The 27,593-nt window shown below is 43.7% G+C and overlaps 1 protein-coding gene and 1 long non-coding RNA gene across 2 annotated transcripts; one reads left to right on the forward strand and one right to left on the reverse strand.

Moving 5' to 3' along the window:
• Nucleotides 1-754: 754 nt before the first annotated feature.
• Nucleotides 755-4,857, reverse strand: LOC109899636 (tumor-associated calcium signal transducer 2). The gene is made up of 7 exons (XM_020495049.2): nt 4,454-4,857; nt 3,462-3,563; nt 2,987-3,245; nt 1,969-2,034; nt 1,698-1,860; nt 1,306-1,545; nt 755-1,127 (listed from the first exon to the last, which is right to left on the reverse strand). The coding sequence occupies exons 1-7, from the start codon at nt 4,509-4,511 to the stop codon at nt 1,104-1,106; spliced, it is 912 nt and encodes a 303-aa protein (XP_020350638.1). The 5' UTR covers nt 4,512-4,857; the 3' UTR covers nt 755-1,103.
• A 9,915-nt stretch (nt 4,858-14,772) lies between these two features.
• On the forward strand, nt 14,773-16,886 carry LOC109899077 (uncharacterized). Its single transcript, XR_002256426.2, has 3 exons — nt 14,773-16,092; nt 16,268-16,561; nt 16,658-16,886. It is a non-coding gene; the product is annotated as an uncharacterized LOC109899077 (long non-coding RNA).
• Nucleotides 16,887-27,593: the final 10,707 nt, after the last annotated feature.

Raw genomic sequence — 27,593 nt, forward strand, 5'->3', positions numbered from 1 at the left:
GCAGAGGTTGAGTCATAGTATCTACACACAGGCCCTTCTCAGTCGACTGACATGAACATGCATTCTCAAAATGTAATTTTAGTTCACATGAACAGTGAGATCTCATTCAAGGTCATAACTCATCTGTAATTAATCTACCTGAAGTACTTTAGAAAGCCTCCTAAACATAATGATCCCATGAAAACACTCTGGTCACATGTTCAGTATCTGCGACGCTACAGAGGTGAACACACCCTGGTCTTTTCACCAGCATATCCAAATGGAGTACAATGGTTGAGTGTTAAAACCGGTTCGGAAGCATACATTGTGGTTCCTGTTTCCACCCTACCCGAGCTCATCTGGGATCAAGACAAGAGTTGTGTAACTAGGCATGTCATGGAGGGAAGTAACTTGTTTACCTGCACTGTTGGAGCTAAGAACACAAGCATTTAGCTACATCTGCTAAAATGTTTGTGACCAAATAAAGAGTTACAATACATATCACTCAAGACCAATACTAGCCATAAACTTGTTTAGGGGTGACCATGTTAACAGTTTAGATATGTTTTATAGACTTGGTTTGAGTATATTCCTCATTAGTTGGCGTGACTTTGTTCCCCTCCCCCATTAGTTTGACTCTGCACAGTAATTTTCCATTGAACCACCTTAAGGTATACCTGGCTCTAATGCTGAACATTAAACTCAGTCTAAGAACCCGTGTCATTCTAGAGGCAAATAAATTGATCGTAACAAAATTGTAAGGCAAAGCAAAGGATATATTTTAAAACACTTTATTAATAGACAATGCATATGAAACTGTACAGTCTGCAGCATTCAGATTTCATTTAATAAAAACAATGCATTTAAATCAACCTGGACATGTATCCTGTGTTTCTGAAGCACTGTAGCTTTGCCATTTTACAGATATGAGGATTGAAATGACAACAGTTTATATACAAACATGCTTGTGGTAGTAACAGTGCCAAATAAAAAGACCAGTCCTTTACAAACGGCATCCCTCAAGTAACAATATTAAAAACAGCACAATTGCAGACAATGTTTAGTTAAAGGGCTATATACAAGCTGTTAATATTCCAGCGTAGAACCGACTGGTAAAGGGTTGTCTACAGGGCCTCCATCTCTCTGGGCTGAAAGGGAAAGCAACCAAACAAAACATTTGGCATCACGGGGGCAATTGGTTTTAAATTAGGAGACTGTCCTTACTATATTACATAAAACCATGACCACAACAGGAACAGCTTATAGACACAGTGTTTCAAATGCTTCTTTAACCTCATTATCAGAGGAACATGTTGGACCACTCACCTCTGCCTTGCTGTACTTCTGCTCTCGCTTCCTCGCAAAGAAAAGGACCAGCAGTCCGGCGACCACAGCCAGGATGACCACCACGATGACTGCGATAATGCCCCCGGTCAGCCTCTTCATGGTGAAGGTGGGGGCCTCCTCGTCCACATAGTACACCAAGATGTTCTCCATCTCCAGCTTCTGACCGTCCACACTGGGTGCAAACATTTCTTGGTTCGCGAACAGGGGCAGCACCTTGACCTGGTAATAACATGGAATTCACAAGTTCAATAATCTGGGTTTTGATTTTAATATGTTTTATTTAACGGAGATCAGAAGACATATGCCAAGGGAGACCATGATATGCATCACTGAAGTGAAACAGCAAAGGGAGGGGAGGGGTCATGACTTACATCTTTCTCCATGTAGTAGGCCATACGCGATAGGTCGGCTTTGCGGTCTCCTTTCACCTTCTGGACATCGACGATGATCATGCGAGCATCAGGGTCATACTGCACCTCCTTCACAAGGGCCTTGTCAAAGCTGTAACGGGTCTCCATGGCATTTGCAATGGCACTGCAGGAGGACAAAGTTCAGTGAGTAGTTTCATGCACGTGTTAATATTATAGCACTTGTGAAATGTAAAGTTGACACGAATACCATGAAACGGACATAAATACTTACGCCTGCAACTTAGAAGTGTCCACGGCTTTGCTCACTTCCTTGTGCTTGAGCTCCAGGCGAACCCAACTGGAGGAGAGAGGGACGGGGTTAGAGTTCAATACCCAGTATAATTGCCTAGTGAACAGAATTTAGATTCAGCCTATCACTTAACTTTTCTTAATCATCCTGAATTTGTTTCACTAGCATATTACGTGTTCTCAGTCTGTACACCAATTAAAGCAGAAGCCACATCCTGCATGAATGGCAACCCATGATTCTTAATCTAAATATTAAAGGTCTACCGATTAAAATCAGATTAGCCGATTAAGTTTTCATAAGAATCGGAAATCGGTATTTAAAAAAAAACACCTTTATTTAACTAGGCAAGTCAGTTAAGAACTCTTTTTTATCAATGACGGCCTAGGAACGGTGGGTTAACTGCCTCGTTCAGGGGCAGAACGACAGATTTTCACTAGTCCAACGCTATAACCACCTGCCTCTCATTGCACTCCACAAACAGACTGCCTGTTTTACGCGAATGCAGTAAGCCAAGGTAAGTTGCTAGCTAGCATTAAATTTATCTTAAAAATACAAATGGTATAGAGGGAAATAGTCCTATAATAACTACAACCTATAACTTCTTACCTGGGAATATTGAAGACTCATGTTAAAAGGAACCACCAGCTTTCATATGTTCTCATGTTCTGAGCAAGGAACTTTTACTTTCTTCGCAAACACTTTGTTTTTGCATTATTTAAACCAAATTGAACAAGTCATTATTTATTTGAGGCAAAAATTATTTTATTGATGTATTATATTAAGTTAAAATAAGTGTTCATTCAGTATTGTTGTAATTATCATTACAATTTTTTATTATATATATATATATATATACATACACACACACTTAGTTAAATTATTATTTTAAAAAAAATTAGCGGCTGATTAGTCGGTATTGGCTTTTTTGGTCCTCCAATTAATCGGTGTTGAAAAATCATAATCGGTCGACCTCTACTAAATACACATGATATAAACTTACTAGGTCTCCACAAGCTTCTCACACTTGAGGTTCATGTCTCCCTTGTCGGTTCTGCGCACGCCAGCACTGTTGACACACCAACACTCCTCAGTGTTGTTGCACTGTTTGGCACGGAAGGCACCAGTGGTCTCACAGATCGGATCATAGATACCATCATTGTCCACAAAGGCGGTCTCGACTGGCTTTCCTCCAGTACGAGTGGACAGATTGTTCTTAGCACGGTACATCTCTGCCTTCATCAGGTAGCATTTGGGGATCACTAACAGAGGGATAAGAGACCATAAGAATCATTCATAAGCAAAATAACACTGATGAGAACACGTCACCAGTTCCGGAAAAACAGTTTCTACCCACAACCCCCCCCCCCCCCCTTTTTTTTTTAAATGTAGGCTCGTTGTAATATTTATAACAGGAAATATTAAGTTTCCCAAGTGAGATTAATGTTGCTTGACATAGTAATGAGAGGGGTACTTGCATGTAGAGCAGTCCAGGTTTTGTGCTGTACCAGTGTCAACCATAATGCTACACTGGCAAGGGGTGCCATCGCATGTAGCCCACTTCATACTTTCACATTTGCCTGTGGAAGACAAATTATACATGAGGCTAGTCTGAAATACACAATTGGTTCAGCCTGAAACTAATACTTGCAAAGTAGTGCACATTTCTTTAAGCCAGAATGTTTTTGTTTTTTTTACATTTAAAAAAAGTAGGAGTTGGTTCTTTGTGCAGTTTGCCCAACATCTGCCAGATATGAGACAAAATATCCACACTAAAGTTGTTTACCCGACTTTTTAGAGACCCGGTAGGTAGCGGTTATGGTTCGGCATCGAGGTAAAGTTCGGAACATTTACACGACTTTGCAAGCATTCGTTTTAGGCTGTATATACACACACACAAATTAAATTGTGTATTACAGCCTGACTAATCAGACGACCATGAGGCCAACCACAGGTGATGTAACAAATAGACATGTTTATTAGAGCGGAAGCAGTTAAAAACAAGTCCCAAAAGGAATTCCCATGGCGGGTGTAGGCCTACAGGTAACGTTAGAGAGCTTGAACTGGGCGTTGGTTACAAAGAACAATACCTCCCGACCCCCAAACTCTTTAACGCACCGAAACTAGTCTCGGAGTATAACTATGTACAATGTATAAAATAAAAACATACAATTGTGTAACATGCAACGTCTTTGTAATATTTTGGCCATAAACAATTGGTTTATAAAACCGAAATTCTTGATTTGGGCTGGCTGTCTAGGGCTAGGCAGCGAAACGCAGAGACCAATACAAAAAAAAAATAAGTTTACTTGTTAGCTATCAATTTTTGGAACCGACTGCCTCCAACTATCAAAATTGGCTAGAGAGTATGGCTACTTTCTTAAACATTTTTAAAATGTATGTCTTCTCATAAAAAAAACATGTTAATAAACATTTCCCTTGTTCAAATGCCTAAATTAAATCAACTTACATTGAGCTGAGGCACCCACTGCGAAAGTCGCAAGAAGAAGTGCAATCCAAATCGTCATGGTAGAAACCTTGAGAACAAATTAAATGTCCTTGGTAAACTTTGTGACCGTCCAGCACAAAGCACAAAGATGGAGTAAACACCTGAGCGACAGAAGGGTCCTTTTCTTTCCACGGGTGTGGCTCGCCCAACCAGTTGAGATTAACTCCAATGAGATCTTGTTCACCAAACAAGCACTGATACGGATTGGTGAGCAATGGTGTGTGTAATTCCTTAACAAATTCGATATCACCTGTGAAAACACTTAAACCATTGAATTTATAAAATGTAATACTGTATCCGATACTGACAGCTGTTGTTGAAAAATACTTTGATTTCTAAGAACAGTCAGTTTCATGACGTCGGCTAATTTAAATAATGAGGACGGTTTGTGGCGTTTTACCTGACTCGCCTTTTTTCCGTCATTACCATAGGAAACAAGCTCTCTCTCTCAATTCAAAGAGGCTTTATTGGCATGAGAAATATTTGTTTTATTATCAGCAATGTATGGTGTTTTAGCAACCGTGCTTCTACACCTGCATTGCTTGCTGTTTGGGGTTTTAGGCTGGGTTTCTGTACAGCACTTTGAGATATCAGCTGATGTACAAAGGGCTATATAAATAAATTTGATTTGGTTTCCAAAACTTGTTCTTTGGGACCCCAATGGGGTGCACATTTTGCCCTAGTATTACACAGCTGATTCAAACAATCAACTAATCATCAAGCTTTCTTCTCTTGAGGGCCAGGTCTGATATGTTGACCTCTCTCAATATCAAGGCTATGCTCACCGAGTCTGTACATAGAATCTCTCTCTTGTGTATGTGTGATGTAAACATATGTTTTCCATGCCAATAAAGCCCTTTGAATTTAATTAAGAGAGTAAGAGCAAGATAGAAAGGGGGCGAGAAAGAGAACAATATCATTTAGAAAATACAAAAAAATGTATATAATCAAATTAAATTCATACCTGACCCCAACTGGATCCGGTCTTGAAAATTATTTATTTTATATCCAAGGTGGACCAGATCTGACCCAAATCATGTCCGAGCTGAGAGAGAATTGGATCCAAATGGGGTTGGGTCGGTATCGCATAAAATGCAGATTTATTGCCTCGCAAGCCAGCGAAATAGTTTTTTCTTGTCTGACAGTAAACTTTAACTGTGCATTTTCGGTTGTATCTAAAATCATTTGCCTTATTTCTGTTGACCAAATATTTTAGTATGATTTTTTTTTATGTGATAGCGTGCCTGACTGCAAGCATGCTGCAAATAGTTAACTTTTGTCTGTAACCTAATATTCTGTAGGCCTTTTCTTTTACTGAGCAATCTATCCTATTTAACTGTTTTGATCAACATTGATTTAGACTAAAGGTAGGCTATAGCCTGTTTGACCAATTCAAAATCAACTTTGAATAGGCAGAAGGATTGGAAGGATTGCGTCTCCCATCTGCATTCCTGTGTCATTTTCAACAATTGGGATTTGTAGGTCAAAGGTTAGTAGGCTATTCCCGCTATGACAAGGCTATAATTGGATGTAGAATATTGCATTTATCAGAGATCTGTTCATTTGTTTCTGTTGACTGAATTTTTGAGATTAGAAGACTTTTATTTTGTGAGTTTAGGATGCTAGTGAGTGTTGTGTGTTAGACATATTTTAGTGGGCTTTAACTCAGGTCTAACTCAATATAATAGTCTAATATTTTTTGTTCTAAGTTAAATGTGTAGGCCTACAGTTTCAGCCTATACAGCCTGAGATTGTTTTGGTTAGGGGTTTGACAGAAAAGTTATCCACGCCACAGCTGTGTAGATCTACTGTCGTAGAGAGTTAATAAAATATTAATCAGTAGGTCTGTTTCCATCCAATTGGCAACAGATTTTCATGGGACATTTCTGAAATCTGCATAAAAACAATATGCTAATTTTCCCACCAGAGATGTTTCCATCAAATTGACTTGTTGTAGATAAAAGGCTATGCGTTATGTACAAAAAAACAAACATTTTATTTGTCAAATGGCAGCCAAGTATCAATTATCATGTCACCAGAATAAGACCCTCAGCATTAATTTGGAAAGAAGCAATCAAGCTCATCACCTTGCACAAGTTCATCATAATTTATTTTGTCTGTAGCTTAATAAACTGCATGCTTTCCCGACGAGTCATATTGGGAGGACCACACAACATTGTCATTCTGTGACAAGTTTACGGAGTCGTTTCCTCCGACATTTCTCGTATAATTCTTTTTACCACAACCTGGTCTCAGAGCATTTACTATTATACTAAATGGAGTGTCTCATATTTACGTACAGAATAATACGAAATGCTCTGAGACCAGGATGTTTACCAACAAAAATACCCCACCTTGTCTAACATATTTCGTTTAGTCAACATTTGGAAAGTTTACCAAAACATTTTCTGTTTCCATCAGGCATGTCATGATTTTTTTTTATCTGACACAGACCTACTAAAAATAAAAAGGTTGGATGGAAACCTGCTTAGTGAAGAGAGAAGTTGTCCTGATATTTCTGACACCACAGGTGTCAAACTCATTCCATGGAGGATCGATTGGCTGTGGGCTTTTGCTCCTCCCTTGTACTTTGATTAATTAAGGTTAATTAAGGACCTCCCCACACCTGGTTGTCTATGGCTTAATTGAAAGTAAAAAACTAAAACCTGCAGACACCAGGCCCTCACTTTTTTTAAGCTATCTGTGACCAAGAAATGCATATCTGCATATCCCAGTCATGTGAAATCCATAGATTAGGGCCTAATGAATTCATTTCAATTGACTGATTTCCTTATATGAACTGTAACTCGGTAAAAGCTTTGTTATTGTTGCGTGTTGCATTTATGTTTTTTCTCAGTAAAATTTTGGATGGGTCAATAGGCTGTTTCACGTATTCACACAGATCCGAGGCCCGTGGCCACTGAGCGGGATCTCCCCCTTGATTCAAGAGTTAACTCCAAAATGTCTCAGGTAATCGGGTTCAGGTAGATCCGTGAAGACCTCTATTGAGCAGTAATCAGAATATGTATTAATGGTAGGCTATTTTGAGATAATCAAAATGTATAAATGAGGAGACATTTATTTTCCCTACAATGATTACACCCTGCTGTTATTTATATATATATATATATAGATATATAGATAGATATATTTATAGATAAATAGATAGATATATTTATAGATAGATTTTTTTTTTTTACCTGGGTTGTTCAAATGATACTATAATACTTATTTTCCACCATTATTTGCAAATAAATTCATTAAAAATCCTACAATGTGATTTTCTGGATTTTTTTTCTCATTTTGTCTGTCATAGTTGAAGTGTACCTAAGATGAAAATTACAGGCCTCTCATCTTTGGGAGAACTTGCACAATTGGTGGCTGACTAAATACTTTTTTACCCCACTGAATGTATATGTATGTATATATAAGTTTTGTTTTTTTAACGTGTTATTTCTTACATTAGTACCCCAGGTCATCTTAGGTTTCATTACATACAGTCGAGAAGAACTACTGAATATAAGATCAGCGTCAACTCACCATCAGTACGACCAAGAATATGTTTTTCACGACGCGGATCCTGTGCTCTGCCTTACAAACAGGACAACGGAGTTGATCCCATGCAGCGACCCAAAAAAACGACTCCGAAAAAGAGGGAAACGAGGCGGTCTTCTGGTCAGACTCCGGAGATGGGCACACCGTGCACCACTCCCTAGCATTCTTCTTGCCAATGTCCAGTCTCTTGACAACAAGGTTGATGAAATCCGAGCAAGGGTAGCATTCCAGAGGGACATCAGAGACTGTAACGTTCTTTGCTTCACGGAAACATGGCTCACTGGAGAGACGCTATCCGAGGCGGTGCAGCCAACGGGTTTCTCCACGCATCGCGCCGACAGAAACAAACATCTTTCTGGTAAGAAGAGGGGCGGGGGCGTATGCCTTATGGCTAACGTGACATGGTGTGATGAAAGAAACATATAGGAACTCAAATCCTTCTGTTCACCTGATTTAGAATTCCTCACAATCAAATGTAGACCGCATTATCTACCAAGAGAATTCTCTTCGATTATAATCACAGCCGTATATATTCCCCCCCAAGCAGACACATCGATGGCTCTGAACAAACTTTATTTAACTCTCTGCAAACTGGAAACGATTTATCCGGAGGCTGCATTCATTGTAGCTGGGGATTTTAACAAGGCTAATCTGAAAACAAGACTCCCTAAATTTTATCAGCATATCGATTGTGCAACCAGGGGTGGAAAGACCTTGGATTATTGTTACTCTAACTTCCGCGACGCATAGAAGGCCCTGCCCCGCCCCCCTTTCGGAAAAGCTGAACCACGACTCCATTTTGTAGATCCCTGCCTACAGACAGAAACTAAAACAAGAGGCTCCCACGCTGAGGTCTGTCCAATGCTGGTCCGACCAAGCTGACTCCACACTCCAAGACTGCTTCCATCACGTGGACTGGGACATGTTCAGACAACAATATTGACGAATACGCTGATTCGGTGTGCGAGTTCATTAGAACGTGCGTTGAAGATGTCGTTCCCATAGCAACGATTAAAATATTCCCTAACCAGAAAAGGTGTCTGGTAACATGACCGAATACAAACAGTGCAGCTATTCCCTCCGCAAGGCTATCAAACAAGCTAAGCGTCAGTACAGAGACAAAGTAGAATCTCAATTCAACGGCTCAGACACAAGAGGCATGTGGCTGGGTCTACAGTCAATCACGGACTACAGGAAGAAATCCAGCCCAGTCACGGACCAGGATGTCTTGCTCCCAGGCAGAATAAATAACTTTTTTGCCCACTTTGAGGACAATACAGTGCCACTGACACGGCCTGCAACGAAAACATGCGGTCTCTCCTTCACTGCAGCCGAGGTGAGTAAAACATTTAAACGTGTTAACCCTCGCAAGGCTGCAGGCCCAGACGGCATCCCCAGCTGCGCCCTCAGACCAGCTGGCCGGTGTGTTTACGGACATATTCAATCAATCCCTATACCAGTCTGCTGTTCCCACATGCTTCAAGAGGGCCACCATTGTTCCTGTTCCCAAGAAAGCTAAGGTAACTGAGCTAAACGACTACCGCCCCGTAGCACTCACATCCGTCATCATGAAGTGCTTTGAGAGACTAGTCAAGGATCATATCACCTCCACCCTACCCGACACCCTAGACCCACTCCAATTTGCTTACCGCCCAAATAGGTCCACAGACGATGCAATCTCAACCACACTGCACACTGCCCTAACCCATTTGGACAAGAGGAATACCTATGTGAGAATGCTGTTCATCGACTACAGCTCGGCATTCAACACCATAGTGCCCTCCAAGCTCGTCATCAAGCTCGAGACCCTGGGTTCCTGACTTCCTGACGGGCCGCCCCCAGGTGGTGAGGGTAGGCAACAACATCTCCTCCCCGCTGATCCTCAACACTGGGGCCCCACAAGGGTGCGTTCTGAGCCCTCTCCTGTACTCCCTGTTCACCCACGACTGCGTGGCCACGCACGCCTCCAACTCAATCATCAAGTTTGCGGACGACACAACAGTGGTAGGCTTGATTACCAACAACGACGAGACGGCCTACAGGGAGGAGGTGAGGGCCCTCGGAGTGTGGTGTCAGGAAAATAACCTCACACTCAACGTCAACAAAACTAAGGAGATGATTGTGGACTTCAGGAAACAGCAGAGGGAACACCCCCCTATCCACATCGATGGAACAGTAGTGGAGAGGGTAGCAAGTTTTATGTTCCTCGGCATACACATCACAGACAAACTGAATTGGTCCACTCACACAGACAGCATCGTGAAGAAGGCGCAGCAGCGCCTCTTCAACCTCAGGAGGCTGAAGAAATTCGGCTTGTCACCAAAAGCACTCACAAACTTCTACAGATGCACAATCGAGAGCATCCTGTCGGGCTGTATCACCGCCTGGTACGGCAACTGCTCCGCCCTCAACCGTAAGGCTCTCCAGAGGGTAGTGAGGTCTGCACAACGCATCACCGGGGGCAAACTACCTGCCCTCCAGGACACCTACACCACCCGATGTTATTCGAAGGCCATAAAGATCATCAAGGACATCAACCACCCGAGCCACTGCCTGTTCACCCCGCTATCATCCAGAAGGCGAGGTCAGTACATATGCATCAAAGCTGGGACCGAGAGACTGAAAAACAGCTTCTATCTCAAGGCCATCAGACTGTTAAACAGCCACCACTAACATTGAGTGGCTGCTGCCAACACACTGACAATGACACTGACTCAACTCCAGCCACTTTAATAATGGGAATTGATAGGAAATTATGTAAATATATCACTAGCCACTTTAAACAATGCTACCTTATATAATGTTACTTACCCTACGTTATTCATCTCATATGCATACGTATATACTGTACTCTATATCATCGACTGCATCCTTATGTAATACATGTATCACTAGCCACTTTAACTATGCCACTTTGTTTACATACTCATCTCATATGTATATACTGTACTCGATATCATCTACTGTATCTTGCCTATGCTGCTCTGTACCATCACTCATTCATATATCCTTATGTACATATTCTTTATCCCCTTACACTGTGTATAAGACAGTAGTTTTGGAATTGTTAGTTAGATTACTTGTTGGTTATTACTGCATTGTCGGAACTAGAAGCACAAGCAATTCGCTACACTTGCATTAACATCTGCTAACCATGTGTATGTGACAAATAAAATTTGATTTGATTTGATTTTGATTTGATGACTAATTTGGCTATGAGTCATATTTCTCAGATGGCTCAGATAAGGCCGTGTGGAAAATAATTTAGGCTACTCATCTACCAGTGGAACATGTATCGTACAACATGACTAAACATGAGTTTTATCTGAAATACGATCATTTCAAAGATTTTTGATCAGAAAATAAAACAGTCATATGAAAACACTCTATTCAGGTGATTGTTCCACTTGGGAACTAAAATGATAAACCAGACAGGTAGTTTACATTTAACTGGCCTTATCAACACAGTAATACTTTATTACCTACATTATCTACCTGTAGCCTTTATCTCACCACACAGCTGATTTAGCAGGTCTACCAGTGAATAGCCTCTGCCAAGTTCCCAACAACCTGATATTCCGGTTTTCAGAGGAAATGGAAAGAGAGCCTGCGAGGGATTCCAGTAGTGTCCTTTTTTCTCAGGTTGTTCATTTTGTGGCCTAATCAAAGAAACAGCAGATACTGCCAAATGATTAGTTAAAACATTTCATCAAATACCTTTTTGGAATATGTCTTGACATTTTTAATTATACAAATGATCTATGTTTCCAACCCAAATATGAATAGCAACTACCGCTCTATCATTTATTTCAGTTTCCTCCCTATTTTATCCTATCAATGCTTAGCAACATTCCGCTTATAATTGGAGAACAATATCAGTACTTTTTCAGTGATCTCCTGTGGTGCGTTGATTCTTGTCTCAAAAATAGGCTTCATGTCACGGTAATAGTAGACCCTGCGCTAATGTTTGGAGTTGAAGTGGGTACGGAAACAGAAAGGACCCTAAGAAATGGAACAAATACTCTACCACCATTAAGAAACAAGAAGGAATTTGGGCCGGATCAACAACCTCTCCCTCAATGTCAGTAAGACCAAAGAGCTGATCGTGGACTACACATAGACGGGGCTCTGCCTTTTCACTGTATTCTTTTTCTTGCATGTTACCGCTGCTAAGACTGGTGTGTCTTTGTGCAGTGCTGGGATACTGCTCTGTATGTGAGTCTGTCCACATGGTGCATGTCATCTTGACTGTAGTCGTCTCTCTCTCTTTATCAATTACATTTTGTTTTGGTCTAGTACAGTATATGAGGTCTAAATAAACGAACTGCCTCAATACGTTTATCTCTATCCTAATAATGCTTCTCTCCCCTCGTTCTCTTTCTCTCTCTAGTTGCTGATCGGAGTGACTAGGAATCGGTGGGAAGTCAATGCCACACCCACGTCGAGTCCCTCAAGGCTGAAGTCAGTGACTGTGTATATGTGTGTCAGATTGGCTACCATGGAGATGGACTACTGGGTGAGGACATTGACGAGTGTGTTACTGGCCTCCACGGCTGCCACTCAAAGGCACATTACACAACACAGCAGCTGTGCGTGTCTGGATGGCTACCTCGGCGACAGAGTTTAATGAAAAGACAGCGACAAATGCCAGACTACTGACCTCTGTACGAATAGAGGAGGGCAAGACTGCAAGTACATAAGCGGCTTCAATGGAAATGGGTTTCAGTGCACGGACATTGACGAAATGCACAAAACGTGGCATCTGCCATGGGAATGCCGCCTGTCACATCGACGTGGCTGTAGTGGAGTGGGTTGAGAGCTTCTCGGTGTCCACATCACTAAGGACCTATCATGGTCCAAACACACCAACACAGTTGTGGAGAGGGCACGACAACACCTCTTCCCCCTCAGGAGGCTGAAAATATTTGGCATGGATTCTCAGATCCTCAAAATGTTCTACAGCTGCACCATTGAGAGCATCTTGACAGGCTGCATTACCGCTTGATATGGCAACTGCTTGGCATCCGACTGCACGGCGCTACAGAGGGTAGTGCGTACTGCCCAGTACATCACTGGGGCCGAGATCCCTGCCATCAAGGACCTCTATACCAGGCGGTGTCAGAAGAAGGCCCTAAAAATTGTCAGACTCCAGCCACCCAAGTTATAGACTGTTTTCTCTGCTACTGCATGGCAAGCGGTACCAGAGCACCAAGTATGGGAGCAAAAGGCTCCTGAACAGCTTCTACCCCCAAGCCATAAGACTGCTGAACAGTTGATCAAATGGTCACTGACTATTTACATTGACCCCTTTTTATTTGCGCTTGACGCTCTTGCACCGACTCTATGCACACTCACTGGACTCTACCCATACACACTACACTGACACACCAACACCATACGCTCACACACACAAAACACACACCTAGTTCCCAGGTGTGCGTAATGTGGGTTGCCAGGACCGCCGGAGAGAGAGAACTGGAGTAGGTGTGACACCTGCACATTGACTTGGTACCTGTACTCCTTGTATAACCTTGTTATTGTTCTTTTGTTGGGTTACTACTTCCTTCCTTTTGTATTTTTTTTTACAAATTCTTCTTAATTTTTAACTCTATACTGTTGGGAAAAGGCTCGTAAGTAAGCATTTCACGGTAAAGTTGTAGTCGGCGCATGTGACAAATCAAATTTGATCTGGTACAAGCAGCTCCTATGTGTGCATCTATAACACAGGCTTTAAGGGCAATGGGAACTACCTGTGTCTGGATATACATTTACTTGACATTTTAGTCATTTAGTAGACACTCTTATCCAGAGCAATTAGGGTTAAGTGCCTTGCTCAAGGGCACATCGTCAGATGTTTCACCTAGTCATCTCGGGGATTCAAACTAGCAACTTTTCAGTTACTGGCCAGACGCTCTTAACTGTTAGGCTACCAGTTCAGAGACCCCCAGTTCAGAGTCTCTTCGATGACTGTGTCTACATGTTGGGCTTGTAACGCTGCACCTGCTTCAATGAATTTAATGGGAATGGGCTGACCTGTAGGGCCATCAATTAGTGTAATTGGCAGAATAAATGTGATCTCAACACTGTATCAATGTGCTGGGCAGCTATGACTGCTCCTGCCGCTCCGGATATCTAAGGGATGGAAGAGAGTGTGTCATTCCTAATATCTGCCCTGCTTCGGCCGGGTCTGTCAACACCGAAGTTCCGTTCTACTGCAACTTTGGCACCGGATACATGACATTCAATGACTCCAAGTGCAGGAACCTGGATGAGTGTGCCATTGGGCACTGTAGCCCCTTCTTCACCTGTGCCAACTTCCCGGGCTCCTTCACCTGTAAGTTCAGGGCAGGGTACAGGGGCAACAGCATCACCTGTGAGGACCTGGACAAGTGCTCCATGGCACAGCAGTGCAACCCCGATGCCCTCTGCACCAACCTGGCGGGCATGTTCATCTGCAGCTGCCAAGTGGATTACTCCGGGGATGGGGTGATCCAGTGTCCAGATGTGAACTGTTGGACAAAGGAGGCTGCTGGAACAAAGCCACCTGCGTCAACAGTAAAGGTTCCTTCTCCTGTCTGTGTCCACCCTGGTTCGACCTGGTCAGCCGCACCATCTCCCAGGATATACACCGAGTGTACAAAACATCAAGAACACCAGCTCTTTCCATGCCAGACTGACCAGGTGAGTCCAGGTGAAAGCTATGATCCCTTATTGATGTCACCTGTTAAATCCACTTCAGTTGGTGTAGATGAAGGGGTTTTAAGCCTTGAGACAATTGAGACAACGATTGTGTATGTGTGCCATTCAGAGGACGAATAGGCTCAACAGTTTACCACAGTTTGCCACGTGTATCCAGAATAGTCCACCATCCAAAGGACATCCAGATAACTTGACACAACTGTGGTAGGCATTGGAGTCAACATGGGCCAGCATCCCTGTGGAACGCTTTCGACACCTTGTAGAGTCCATGCCCTGACAAATTGGAGCTGTTCTAAGGGCAAAAGTGGGGGCAACTCCTAATGTTCTGTACACTCATTGTAGATGAGTCCCAGGCCATGGAGGAGCCGTGCCACCTCAATGAGCGCTGCTCCAACACTTTAGGGGCTTACGGGTGCCCTAGCCAGGTGACCATGGCCTGTACGGATATCAACGGGTGCAAAGTGGACAACCCCTGGCACGTCAATGCCACCTGTTTGAACACAGTGGGCTCCCATACCTGTACCTGTAAGCACGGATTCACAGGCAACGGCTCCAAGTGTGAGGATGTGGACGAGTGTGTTGCAAATGGCACCTGCCACCCGTGGTTACTGTGTGCTAATGTGCACGGCGACTTCTCCTGCTCTTGCCAGCAGGGCTTCACCGGGGACGGCTTCTGGTGCCAGGATGTGAATGAGTGTGCCCACTCCAACGCCGCCACCTGTCCCCCCCCATGTTAGAGTTTGTCAACTCCCCCGGAGCCTACGTTTGTTCCTGTATGAACAAGACAGTGACCTATAATGACACCTGTGTGGCCCCCAGTATCTAATGTGCCTCTGCCTGCCACCTTCATGGGCTCAGCCAATCCTCATCCGCTGGCTAACTAGGCTTTGAGGGGGATTGACTCACCTGCTCTGACTTAAGTGAGCGACAGGAGAGTGTGTGCTCCCAGAATGAGACTGTGTGTATATCCCAGGCTCTTTTGCCTGCCTCTGCAAAGTGGGCTACAGACAGAACGAGACAAACTGCGCTGGTAAGAAGACTTGATTTAGTTCACAAAAACTACCAGAACCACTCAATATTTCACAATAACCATTCAATTGCAAAGTCCTGTCTTTCTTTATTCAAAATCTGGTGTTTGATCTTACTTAGAATATGTTGTTCTGTAAAATTGATAATGTGGTAAGACGGTGTTCAGGAGACTAATTCTCTCTCTCGCCTCTCTCTCTTTTCCGATATGGATGAGAGTGAATCTGGAGAAAAGGAGTGCTGTATGTTTTCCCAGTGTTTGAGAGTCACCTCTTGTTTCTGTCGCCGTGGCTTTGCTGGTGATGGGAAGAATTGTTCTGGTAAGCAAATCATTTCTCTTGTCATTTGTATCATCAGTATACATTACATTACTTTGTTTAGACTGTTCATCTATACTGTACCTGCCCTGCTTTTGTGTGGATTTTTTTGTGAGCTTTCTTTTAGCAACTTATGGGGCTGTTTCCTTGACACTTTCCCATTTTGGATGAATTATAGACATTGATGAGTGCCAAACCCAAAATGGAGGATGCCACCCTGTTGCCAGCTGCTACAACATGGTTGTGTCACATCTGCTCCCACTGCGCCCTCTGGTGTTCATCCGGTGTCATCCTAACCCGCAGTTCTCCCCCTGTTCTCTCTCTCTCTCTCTCTCTTGGTGTGATTGTGTGGTTGGAGACAGGTGTGCTGGAGTCAGAGCAGATCCCCATCAGCTGAAAATCGTCCCATAAATCAAGACTACATATACTCATTCCTGCCACCTCCACTCTGCCAGATTGTAATCTCTGCTCAGTCAGTTGTTATCCTAGCTTTTTGTCAGTTCTCAAGATCCTGTGGCTCTGCTGTACTTGTTTCCCTGCCTTACACTGTTTTGTCCTCTTGTTGCAGTTACCTCTCTGGCTCCTGTCTCCTGTACCACAACTCACCACCCAACCACCTTGCTCTGGACTTCATTCACCACCACACCCTTGGATTTCCCTCAGGACCTGTTTACCCTGTTCAACTCAGTCAACTCCAACCTCACTCGACACTTAGGGTTTTTTCTGCAACTCATCTGAGCAACCCCGGTTCTGCACTCCATATCGTTCTGTGTACAATAAACATTTTGGTTAATTCATCTCTGCTTCTGCATCTGAGTCCGCTCTTGGGTTCCTCTGTGTTCGCTTCATGTAACAGGTTGGATCCTTCAACTAGCACCGAGGGCACTGGCTATGAGTGCCAGGATGTTCACGAGTGTCCTTACAACTCCACCCAGCCCCACAACTCGTCCATGAGGACGAGGGAGCGTGTGTGGATACGGATGAATGTGGGAACAGTAATGGTACGAAGGTGTGTCGCACCTTGGCACAGTTGGAACACTCCAGGTCCTCTGGGCCCACACGGGCAATGGCACCTGCATTTTTGGAGCTGCCTTACTCAAGAAAGCAAAAAAAAGAGACCATGTTTGTATGCACTGTTATTGACTCTTCTTTTTTGCATGTTATTTTAGCATTAATGTGTCACATATTAGCTTGCAAACAATGTAAAAGAAAAAAAAGAGTTAATAACAGTGCATACAAACATGGTCTCTTTTTTTTGCTTTCTTGAGTAAGGCAGCTCCAAAAATGCAGGTGTTTCAGCCTAGCTCAGTGCTTTCTGTAGTGGTGGTGGGGCAGCCAGCGGAAAATAGGGTAGGGGTTGGTTATGTTCTCTAGTTGAACCGTGATTGGCTCAGTGTTCTCTCACACATGGGGACACTACGTCACTGCAAAATCTACAAAGAGAGCTCGAAAATTCAACCCCTTGGATGCTGCCATAGAGTTACATTAGAAGTGCCATCCAAGCCTCCCAGGTGGCGCAGTGGTTAAGGGCGCTGTACTGCAACGCCAGCTGTGCCATCAGAGACTCCGGAGGTCCGTGGGGCGACACAATTGGCCCAGCGTCGTTCGGGTTAGAGGGCTTGGCCGGTAGGGATGTCCTTGTCTCATCGCGCACCAGCGACTCCTGTGGCGGGCTGGGCGCAGTGCGCGCTAACCAAGGTTGCCAGGTGCATGGTGTTTCCTCCGACACATTGGTGCGGCTGTCTTCCGGGTTGGATGCACGCTGTGTTAAGAAGCAGTGTGGCTTGGTTGGGTTGTGTATCGCAGGACGCATGACTTTCAACCTTCGTCCCTCCCGAGCCCGTACGGGAGTTGTAGCGATGAGACAAGATAGTAGCTCCTAAAAAAAACTGTTGGATACCACAAAAAAGGGGTAAAAATAAAAATGCCATCCAAGAAGACTCAAGGTCATTTGCCACAGATAAAATGTTGTCAAATCAGATTAAATTCATGGTAGCTTTGATTGGACTGATCATGTCAACATCACACTTTCAAAATCTTAGCTAGCAAGCTAGCAGTCATCATGAATCAAGTTGACAATCTACTGGCAAATCCTTGTCATATAAAGAGAAATTATGAAGAGAAATTCTAGATAAAAACGTATCGGTGCTCATCGGCCATTGGACATAAACATTATACAAGTTGGAAATCACAAAATTCAACAATGAGGGGTTTGGAAGGAATCAATGGCTAACTGCAAGCATTGCAAAGTAATCGTTTGCCTGCTATATAGTGGAGTGGGCGTGTGGTCCAAGTCTGGGTTTAAGGGTCTTTTTTCCAAGCTTAAAAGGATAAACATTCAACATTGGCCATGCTGTCAATCAGCACCATAAAAAAAAAATTTCTGGACAAAATTTGCCCACAAAGGAACGACGCGCCACCTTTCTGTTCAAGTGAGCACAACAAGGTGCAAAAATGTATTGTATGCTGCTGCAAAAATTATGTAATATGCCAAAAAGATATGTATACTGTAGCGATACTAAGTGTATGTTGTGTAGTAAGCTATTAGTAGCCCATGTGCCTCATCCTAATAATTTGGTCCCTTTTCCCCCCATAACTTAGCCTACTGTTCTGACTTGGTGGTGCACATGTGGCCTATAGCCTGTTTTTAGAGAAATATCATCATAAAATATTGTAAGAGCTTTCATTGTCTGCTTACAGTGGGGCAGAAAAGTATTTAGTCAAAATCAAATCAAATCAAATGTATTTATATAGCCCTTCGTACATCAGCTGATATCTCAAAGTGCTGTACAGAAACCCAGCCTAAAACCCCAAACAGCAAGCAATGCAGGTGTAGAAGCACGGTGGCTAGGAAAAACTCCCTAGACAGGCCAATACCTAGGAAGAAACCTAGAGAGGAACCAGGCTATGTGGGGTGGCCAGTCCTCTTCTGGCTGTGCCGGGTGGAGATTATAACAGAACATGGCCAAGATGTTCAAATGTTCATAAATGACCAGCATGGTCGAATAATAATAAGGCAGAACAGTTGAAACTGGAGCAGCAGCACAGTCAGGTGGAAGTTGAAACTGGAGCAGCAGCATGGCCAGGTGGACTGGGGACAGCAAGGAGTCATCATGTCAGGTAGTCCTGGGGCATGGTCCTAGGGCTCAGGTCAGTTGAAACTGGAACAGCAGCATGGCCAGGTGGACTGGGGACAGCAAGGAGTCATCATGTCAGGTAGTCCTGGGGCATGGTCCTAGGGCTCAGGTCCTCCGAGAGAGAGAAAGAAAGAGAGAAGGAGAGAATTAGAGAACGCACACTTAGATTCACACAGGACACCGAATAGGACAGGAGAAGTACTCCAGATATAACAAACTGACCCCAGCCCCCCGACACATAAACTACTCCAGCATAAATACTGGAGGCTGAGACAGGAGGGGTCAGGAGACACTGTGGCCCCATCCGAGGACACCCCCGGACAGGGCCAAACAGGAAGGATATAACCCCACCCACTTTGCCAAAGCACAGCCCCCACACCACTAGAGGGATATCTTCAACCACCAACTTACCATCCTGAGACAAGGCTGAGTATAGCCCACAAAGATCTCCGCCACGGCACAACCCAAGGGGGGGGCGCCAACCCAGACAGGATGACCACAACAGTGAATCAACCCACTCAGGTGACGCACCCCCTCCAGGGACGGCATGAGAGAGCCCCAGCAAGCCAGTGACTCAGCCCCTGTAATAGGGTTAGAGGCAGAGAATCCCAGTGGAAAGAGGGGAACCGGCCAGGCAGAGACAGCAAGGGCGGTTCGTTGCTCCAGAGCCTTTCCGTTCACCTTCCCACTCCTGGGCCAGACTACACTCAATCATATGACCCACTGAAGAGATGAGTCTTCAGTAAAGACTTAAAGGTTGAGACCGAGTTTGCGTCTCTGACATGGGTAGGCAGACCGTTCCATAAAAATGGAGCTCTATAGGAGAAAGCCCTGCCTCCAGCTGTTTGCTTAGAAATTCTAGGAACAATTAGGAGGCCTGCGTCTTGTGACCGTAGCGTACGTGTAGGTATGTACGGCAGGACCAAATCAGAGAGATAGGTAGGAGCAAGCCCATGTAATGCTTTGTAGGTTAGCAGTAAAACCTTGAAATCAGCCCTTGCTTTGACAGGAAGCCAGTGTAGAGAGGCTAGCACTGGAGTAATATGATCAAATTTTTTGGTTCTAGTCAGGATTCTAGCAGCCGTATTTAGCACTAACTGAAGTTTATTTAGTGCTTTATCCGGGTAGCCGGAAAAAAGAGCATTGCAGTAGTCTAACCTAGAAGTGACAAAAGCATGGATTAATTTTTCTGCATCATTTTTGGACAGAAAGTTTCTGATTTTTGCAATGTTATGTAGATGGCAAAAAGCTGTCCTCGAAATGGTCTTGATATGTTCTTCAAAAGAGAGATCAGGGTCCAGAGTAACGCCGAGGTCCTTCACAGTTTTATTTGAGACGACTGTACAACCATTAAGATTAATTGTCAGATTCAACAGAAGATCTCTTTGTTTCTTGGGACCTAGAACAAGCATCTCTGTTTTGTCCGAGTTTAATAGTAGAAAGTTTGCAGCCATCCACTTCCTTATGTCTGAAACACATGCTTCTAGCGAGGGCAATTTTGGGGCTTCACCATGTTTCATTGAAATGTACAGCTGTGTGTCATCCGCATAGCAGTGAAAGTTTACATTATGTTTTCGAATAACATCCCCAAGAGGTAAAATATATAGTGAAAACAATAGTGGTCCTAAAACAGAACCTTGAGGAACACCGAAATTTACAGTTGATTTGTCAGAGGACAAACCATTCACAGAGACAAACTGATATCTTTCCGACAGATAAGATCTAAACCAGGCCAGAACATGTCCGTGTAGACCAATTTGGGTTTCCAATCTCTCCAAAAGAATGTGGTGATCGATGGTATCAAAAGCAGCACTAAGGTCTAGGAGCACGAGGACAGATGCAGAGCCTCGGTCCGATGCCATTAAAATGTCATTTACCACCTTCACAAGTGCCGTCTCAGTGCTATGATGGGGTCTAAAACCAGACTGAAGCATTTCGTATACATTGTTTGTCTTCAGGAAGGCAGTGAGTTGCTGCGCAACAGCCTTCTCTAAAATTTTTGAGAGGAATGGAAGATTCGATATAGGCCGATAGTTTTTTATATTTTCTGGGTCAAGGTTTGGCTTTTTCAAGAGAGGCTTTATTACTGCCACTTTTAGAGAGTTTGGTACACATCCAGTGGATAGAGAGCCGTTTATTATGTTCAACATAGGAGGGCCAAGCACAGGAAGCAGCTCTTTCAGTAGTTTAGTTGGAATAGGGTCCAGTATGCAGCTTGAAGGTTTAGAGGCCATGATTATTTTCATCATTGTGTCAAGAGATATAGTACTAAAACACTTGAGCGTCTCTCTTGATCCTAGGTCCTGGCAGAGTTGTGCAGACTCAGGACAACTGAGGTTTGGAGGAATACGCAGGTTTAAAGAGGAGTCCGTAATTTGCTTTCTAATAATCATAATCTTTTCCTCAAAGAAGTTCATGAATTTATCACTGCTAAAGTGAAAGTCATCCTCTCTTGGGGAATGCTGCTTTTTAGTTAGCTTTGCGACAGTATTAAAAAGGAATTTCGGATTGTTCTTATTTTCCTCAATTAAGTTAGAAAAATAGGATGATCGAGCAGCAGTAAGGGCTCTACGGTACTGCACGGTACCGTCCTTCCAAGCTAGTCGGAAGACTTCCAGTTTGGTGTGGCGCCATTTCCGTTCCAATTTTCTGGAAGCTTGCTTCAGAGCTCGGGTATTTTCTGTGTACCAGGGAGCTAGTTTTGTTATGAGAATTTTTTTTAGTTTTTAGGGGTGCAACTGCATCTAGGGTATTGCGCAAGGTTAAATTGAGATCCTCAGTTAGGTGGTTAACTGATTTTTGTCCTCTGGCGTCCTTGGGTAGGCAGAGGGAGTCTGGAAGAGCATCAAGGAATCTTTGTGTTGTCTGTGAATTTATAGCTCGACTTTTGATGTTCCTTGGTTGGGGTCTAAGCAGATTATTTGTTGCAATTGCAAACGTAAGAAAATGGTGTTCCGATAGTCCAGGATTATGAGGAAAAACATTAAGATCCACCACATTTATTCCATGGGACAAAACTAGGTCCAGCGTATGACTGTGACAGTGAGTGGGTCGATGATGGCTCCGAAAGCCTTTTGGAGTGGGTCTGTGGACTTTTCCATGTGAATATTAAAGTCACCAAAGATTAGAATATTATCTGCTATGACTACAAGGTCTGATAGGAATTCAGGGAACTCAGTGAGAAACGCTGTATATGGCCCAGGAGGCCTGTAAACAGTAGCTATAAAAAGTGATTGAGTAGGCTGCATAGATTTCATGACTAGAAGCTCAAAAGACGAAAATGTCATTTTTTTTTTTGTAAATTGAAATTTGCTATCGTAAATGTTAGCAACACCTCCGCCTTTGCGGGATGCACGGGGGATATGGTCACTAGTGTAGCCAGGAGGTGAGGCCTCATTTAAAACAGTAAATTCATCAGGCTTAAGCCATGTTTCAGTCAGGCCAATCACATCAAGATTATGATCAGTGATTAGTTCATTGACTATAATTGCCTTTGAAGTAAGGGATCTAACATTAAGTAGCCCTATTTTGAGATGTGAGGTATCATGATCTCTTTCAGTAATGACAGGAATGGAGGTGGTCTTTATCCTAGTGAGATTGCTAAGGCGAACACCGCCATGTTTAGTTTTGCCCAACCTAGGTCGAGGCACAGACACGGTCTCAATGGTGATAGCTGAGCTGACTACACTGACTGTGCTAATGGCAGACTCCACTATGCTGTCAGCCACCAATTGTGCAAGTTCTCCCACTTAAAAAGATGAGAGAGGCCTGTAATTTTCGTCATAGGTACACTTCAACTATGACAGACAAAATGAGAGAAAAAAAATCCAGAATCACATTATAGGATTTTTTATGAATTTATTTGCAAATTATGGTGGAAAATAAGTATTTGGTCAATAACAAAAGTTTATCTCAATACTTTGTTATATACCCTTTGTTGGCAATGACAGAGGTCAAACGTTTTCTGTAAGTCGGGGGGTGAAAGTGTATCATAATGTCATAATTATAATGGGGTGTGCCATTGTTTGACTAACTGTGCATTTCGTTCACAGAGCGTGATTTGTATCCGTCTGGTGACCAGGTGGAAGATTGAGGATTGTGATTGGACAAAGAAGATGGGATCTCTCTTTTCGTCACACCAATTATGGATTTCAGCGTCATGGGCAAGCTGTTTGATCGGATCTATGTAAGTATCCACATCTTTACCCACAACTCTGACATTGGAAATCCCGAACTAAAGAGAGCAAGACAATAATTGATGAGTACTATTTACATTTTTAGTACAATTCTATTTTTCCTCCTATTTTGCAGTTGGAAGAAAATGTACATGTCACTGTGATTCTTCTCTGAAATGGCCTTTGCTGTGGACATTTAGTGAAACATTATTCTCTATCCTGCTTAGTTCTCAGATAATGGACTTATCCAGTTTGTCAGTCAGAACTAGTTCCTGCTTCCTGTCCCCTTCCCTAAGGGTTTCTGCCATGCTGGCAGTGTTCTGACCTACGATGCTGACCTCACCCAGGGGGAGGGGAAGCTGCTCTATCAGGTGAGAGGTCAAGAGTTGAGGGGTCAGAATTGAATTTGGGTCAAAGTGGAATCAAAGTGGGGATTTACTCATCTCACCTTCTCTTCATTATTTTCTCTCTCCTAGGAATACCACCAGCTGAATATGTCTGATACATATTCCCAAATTGTCTTCAATCGTACAGCGGAGGATGTTACACGGTACAGAAGGGCAAACCTGCGTTCACCCCAGCCTGCATTCTAAAGATCACCTGGGATCATGTGATTGCTGTCTGCTACCAGGAAATAAACCACTCAGAGTATTGGTCTGTTTTCAATGTCCATGTTCCAGTTATGTCATGTTCCAATATAGGCATATACTTTGGGTGTCTATTGGTGGTAAACATGATTGAATATCTGTCAGGAAAGTGAGTTATTAGATGGTAGGGTGTGGTATGGTTTGCTCTGATGTTTGTCCTAGTTTGGCATCCATTGTTGTGTGCAATGTGAGAACCTCAAGTGTTAGCTGGGAGAATGTAACCTATGTCAGTTCTCACCTATTATTTTTATTCCTGTGGTGCCACCTTGTGCCCACTTCCAGACTAACACCTTCTAGTACATCCTGACTACCGACGGGGAGCACTCCTTCGCTCTGCTACGCTTCAGGGAGTTGGGGTCCTGGCCAAAGGCTCCACCACTTTTTCAACAAGATCACAAACTAAATGAATCTATTTGGCCCAGGGTGGCGGTACAGGCCTAAGGAGGTGAGGGGAAATATAGGTCAGAGCCCAAACGGAACCCCCAGAAGAGGTGCCAGGTGTAGGCAGTAAAGGAGCCTGAGCCAAAGGAGTGGGCCAAGGGGGTGTCGTCGTGCCCCTGTACCCACACCCAAGCACTGGAGGATGTGGCATACGGGCCTGAGACCCTGCCCCTCAACCAGCAGGATCGGATACGGGTAACGGAGCTATGGGGACTGCGCTGGGGTGACGTGTTCCAGTCCATCCCGTCCAATGTATGTATGACCCACAAGGTGCCCTGTTGGCTGGATACAGCGAGTGCTATTTCACTAGAGCCCCTGCACAGAAACACGTACAGTGAGAACCAACAGTATTGGGACAGTGACAGTTTTTAGAGTCAGAAGTTTGTAGAGCCAGAAGCTTGATGTAAACATTGTGTGCTAGGAATATGGGACCAAATAATAAACGTTTGACTACTTTAATACACATAAGTGAATTTGTCTTAATACTTGTGGTCCCCAAAAATGGGGGGACATGAACAAAAAGTGCTGTAATTTCCAAACGGGTCACCTGACTTGAATGAAAATACTCTCAAATTAAAGTATGCACATCACAGCGATTGTATCAGTTAAATCCAAATGGCTGGAGTATAGAGCCAAAACATCAAAAATGGGTCACTGTCCCAATACTTCTGGAGCTTACTGTAGGTAACGTCTCATTTAAGTCATATAGTGAAAGATCAATCTGCCATTTGGAATGTTGTTCAAATCAATAATACCACTCAATGATGTAATCACTAACTGCATGTCTTTTAAACGAGCAAACTCGTTCTTATTGCCTAACGATAGTTTTGTCTTTTATCATTTCTAGTTGAGGATCTCCTTCCGTTCCAGTGGTGTTGTATCCTGTCTCCTCTGTGCCACCTCTATCTGGCCATGACACCCCTGGACCGTTGCCAAGGTTATGGCTGGGTGAGCGACTGCTGCATAAAAGCAGCCAAGGCAACACACAGCATTGGTGATTGCTTACCTCTACTCAGTGGAATGGGGTTCATTTACTTTCAGCTCCTGTCAACTCGTTGAATTAATTATTATTTACTTGGATCACAATATATTTAAGCAATAAGGCCTGGGGGGGGTGTGGTATATGGCCAATATACCACGGCTAAGGGCTGTTCTTATGCACAACGCAATGCAGAGTGCCTGGACACAGCCCTTAGCCTATCACATGAGTTGACGCTGGAGAGACGAAGCAGGTACGGGGAGTCAAACATTGAATAAATAGCGGACATGGAACGAGACAGGAACAGCGTCAGCAAACAAAGACAAAAAACAATTAATGCAGCAGCAGGGAACAGAGAAAGGGAACTGACAGATATAGGGGAGGAAATCAACAGGTGATAAATGAGTCCAGGTGAGTCCAATAATGCTGATGCGTGTGCCGAGGGAAGGCAGGTGTGCGTGATGGATGGCAGGAGTGCCTGATGCAGGGCAACCTGGTGCCCTCAAGCGCCCGGGGGAGGGAAGAGCGGGAGCAGACATGACATAGCCTTGGCATATGGGCCATATAACACAAACCCCCGAGGTGCCTTATTGTTATTAGAAACTGGTTACAAATGTAATTAGAGTAGTAACAAGAAACGTTTAGTCATACTCGTGATATACGGTCTGATATAACGCAGCTGTCAGCCAATCAGAGTTCAGGGCTCGACCCACCCAGTTTATAATAATATATATCCCACATGTTTGGCTCCATTATGTGATAATAGACAGATCCATCGCACCGTACCTGTCAGTGTAAATGTACTGTATACAGCCTTGGTTAGTGAATGGTGTCCTAGTCATGTGTATCTGTTATGTCTGCCGGCATGGTGTACAGTAGCCTTCATTTCATCACCTTCAATGGGACTGAGTACACCTTCAAGGCCCTGCGGCAAGTTTGTCATTGTGCACCTCTCCTCCTACACCAGCTCCATTATCTTCCCGCTGCAGGGCGAGAAGGACGAGCTGGAGACAGATGGACAGGCCAGACGGGTCCCCGCGGTGGTGACGATGGCTGCTTTCCACAAGGTCAGTGTGTGTGCGTGCATGTGTGTGTGCCTTATGGGTTGTATTATGGGCTGTAAATCTCATGTGGTTAATTATCCTTACCTCGGTGTGAATGTGTGTGTGTTTAGGTTAAGTGGCGGTGTGCATAGTCAGGAGAGGGACTGGAGGTCCTGGTGTGGATGATGTGGAGGTCTCTGTCGGTAAGGTTTGATCACCGGCTATATTTGTATTTATTATGGATCCCCATTAGCTCTTCCTGAGATCCAGCAAAATTAAGGCAGTTTATACAATTTAGAAAACATTAAAATACAGATTTTACAACACACTGTGAGCCCTCAGGCACCTACTCCACCACTACCACCACATATCTACAGTACAAAATCCATGTGTACGTGTGTGTATAGTGCGTATGTTATCGTGTGTGTGTGTATGCACGTGTTTGTGCCTATGTTTGTGTTTCTTCACAGTCCCCACTGTTCCATAAGGTGTATTTTTATCAGTTTTTTTGTATCTAATTTTAGTGCTTGCCTCAGTTACTTGATGTGGAATAGAGTTCCATGTAGTCATGGCTCTATGTAACACTGTGCGCCTCCCATAGTCTGTTCTGGGACTGCGAAGAGACCTCTTGTGGCATGTTTTGTGGGGTGTGCATATGTGTTAAGCTGTGCGCTAGTAATTCAAACAGACAGCTTGGTGCATTCAACATGTCAATACCTCTCATAAATACAAGTAGTGATGAAGTCAATCTCTCCTCCACTTTGAGCCAAGAGAGATTGACATGCATTTTAGCTCTCTGTGTACATCCAAGGGCCATCCGTGCTGCCCTGATCTGAGCCAATTGCAATTTTTGCCCTTTTTGTGGCACCTGACCACACAACTGAACAGTAGTCCAGGTGTGACCAAACTAGGGCCTGTAGAATAGTGTTGATAGTGCTTTTAAGAAGGTTGAGCATTGCTTTATTATGAACAGACTTCTTCCCGTCTTGGCTACTGTTGTATCGATATGTTTTGACCATGACAGTTTTACAGTCCAGGGTTACACCAAACAGTTTAGTCACCTCAACTTTCTCAATTTCCAC

The sequence above is a fragment of the Oncorhynchus kisutch genome, linkage group LG11 (assembly GCF_002021735.2).
Source record: "Oncorhynchus kisutch isolate 150728-3 linkage group LG11, Okis_V2, whole genome shotgun sequence".
Taxonomy (NCBI): domain Eukaryota; kingdom Metazoa; phylum Chordata; class Actinopteri; order Salmoniformes; family Salmonidae; genus Oncorhynchus; species Oncorhynchus kisutch.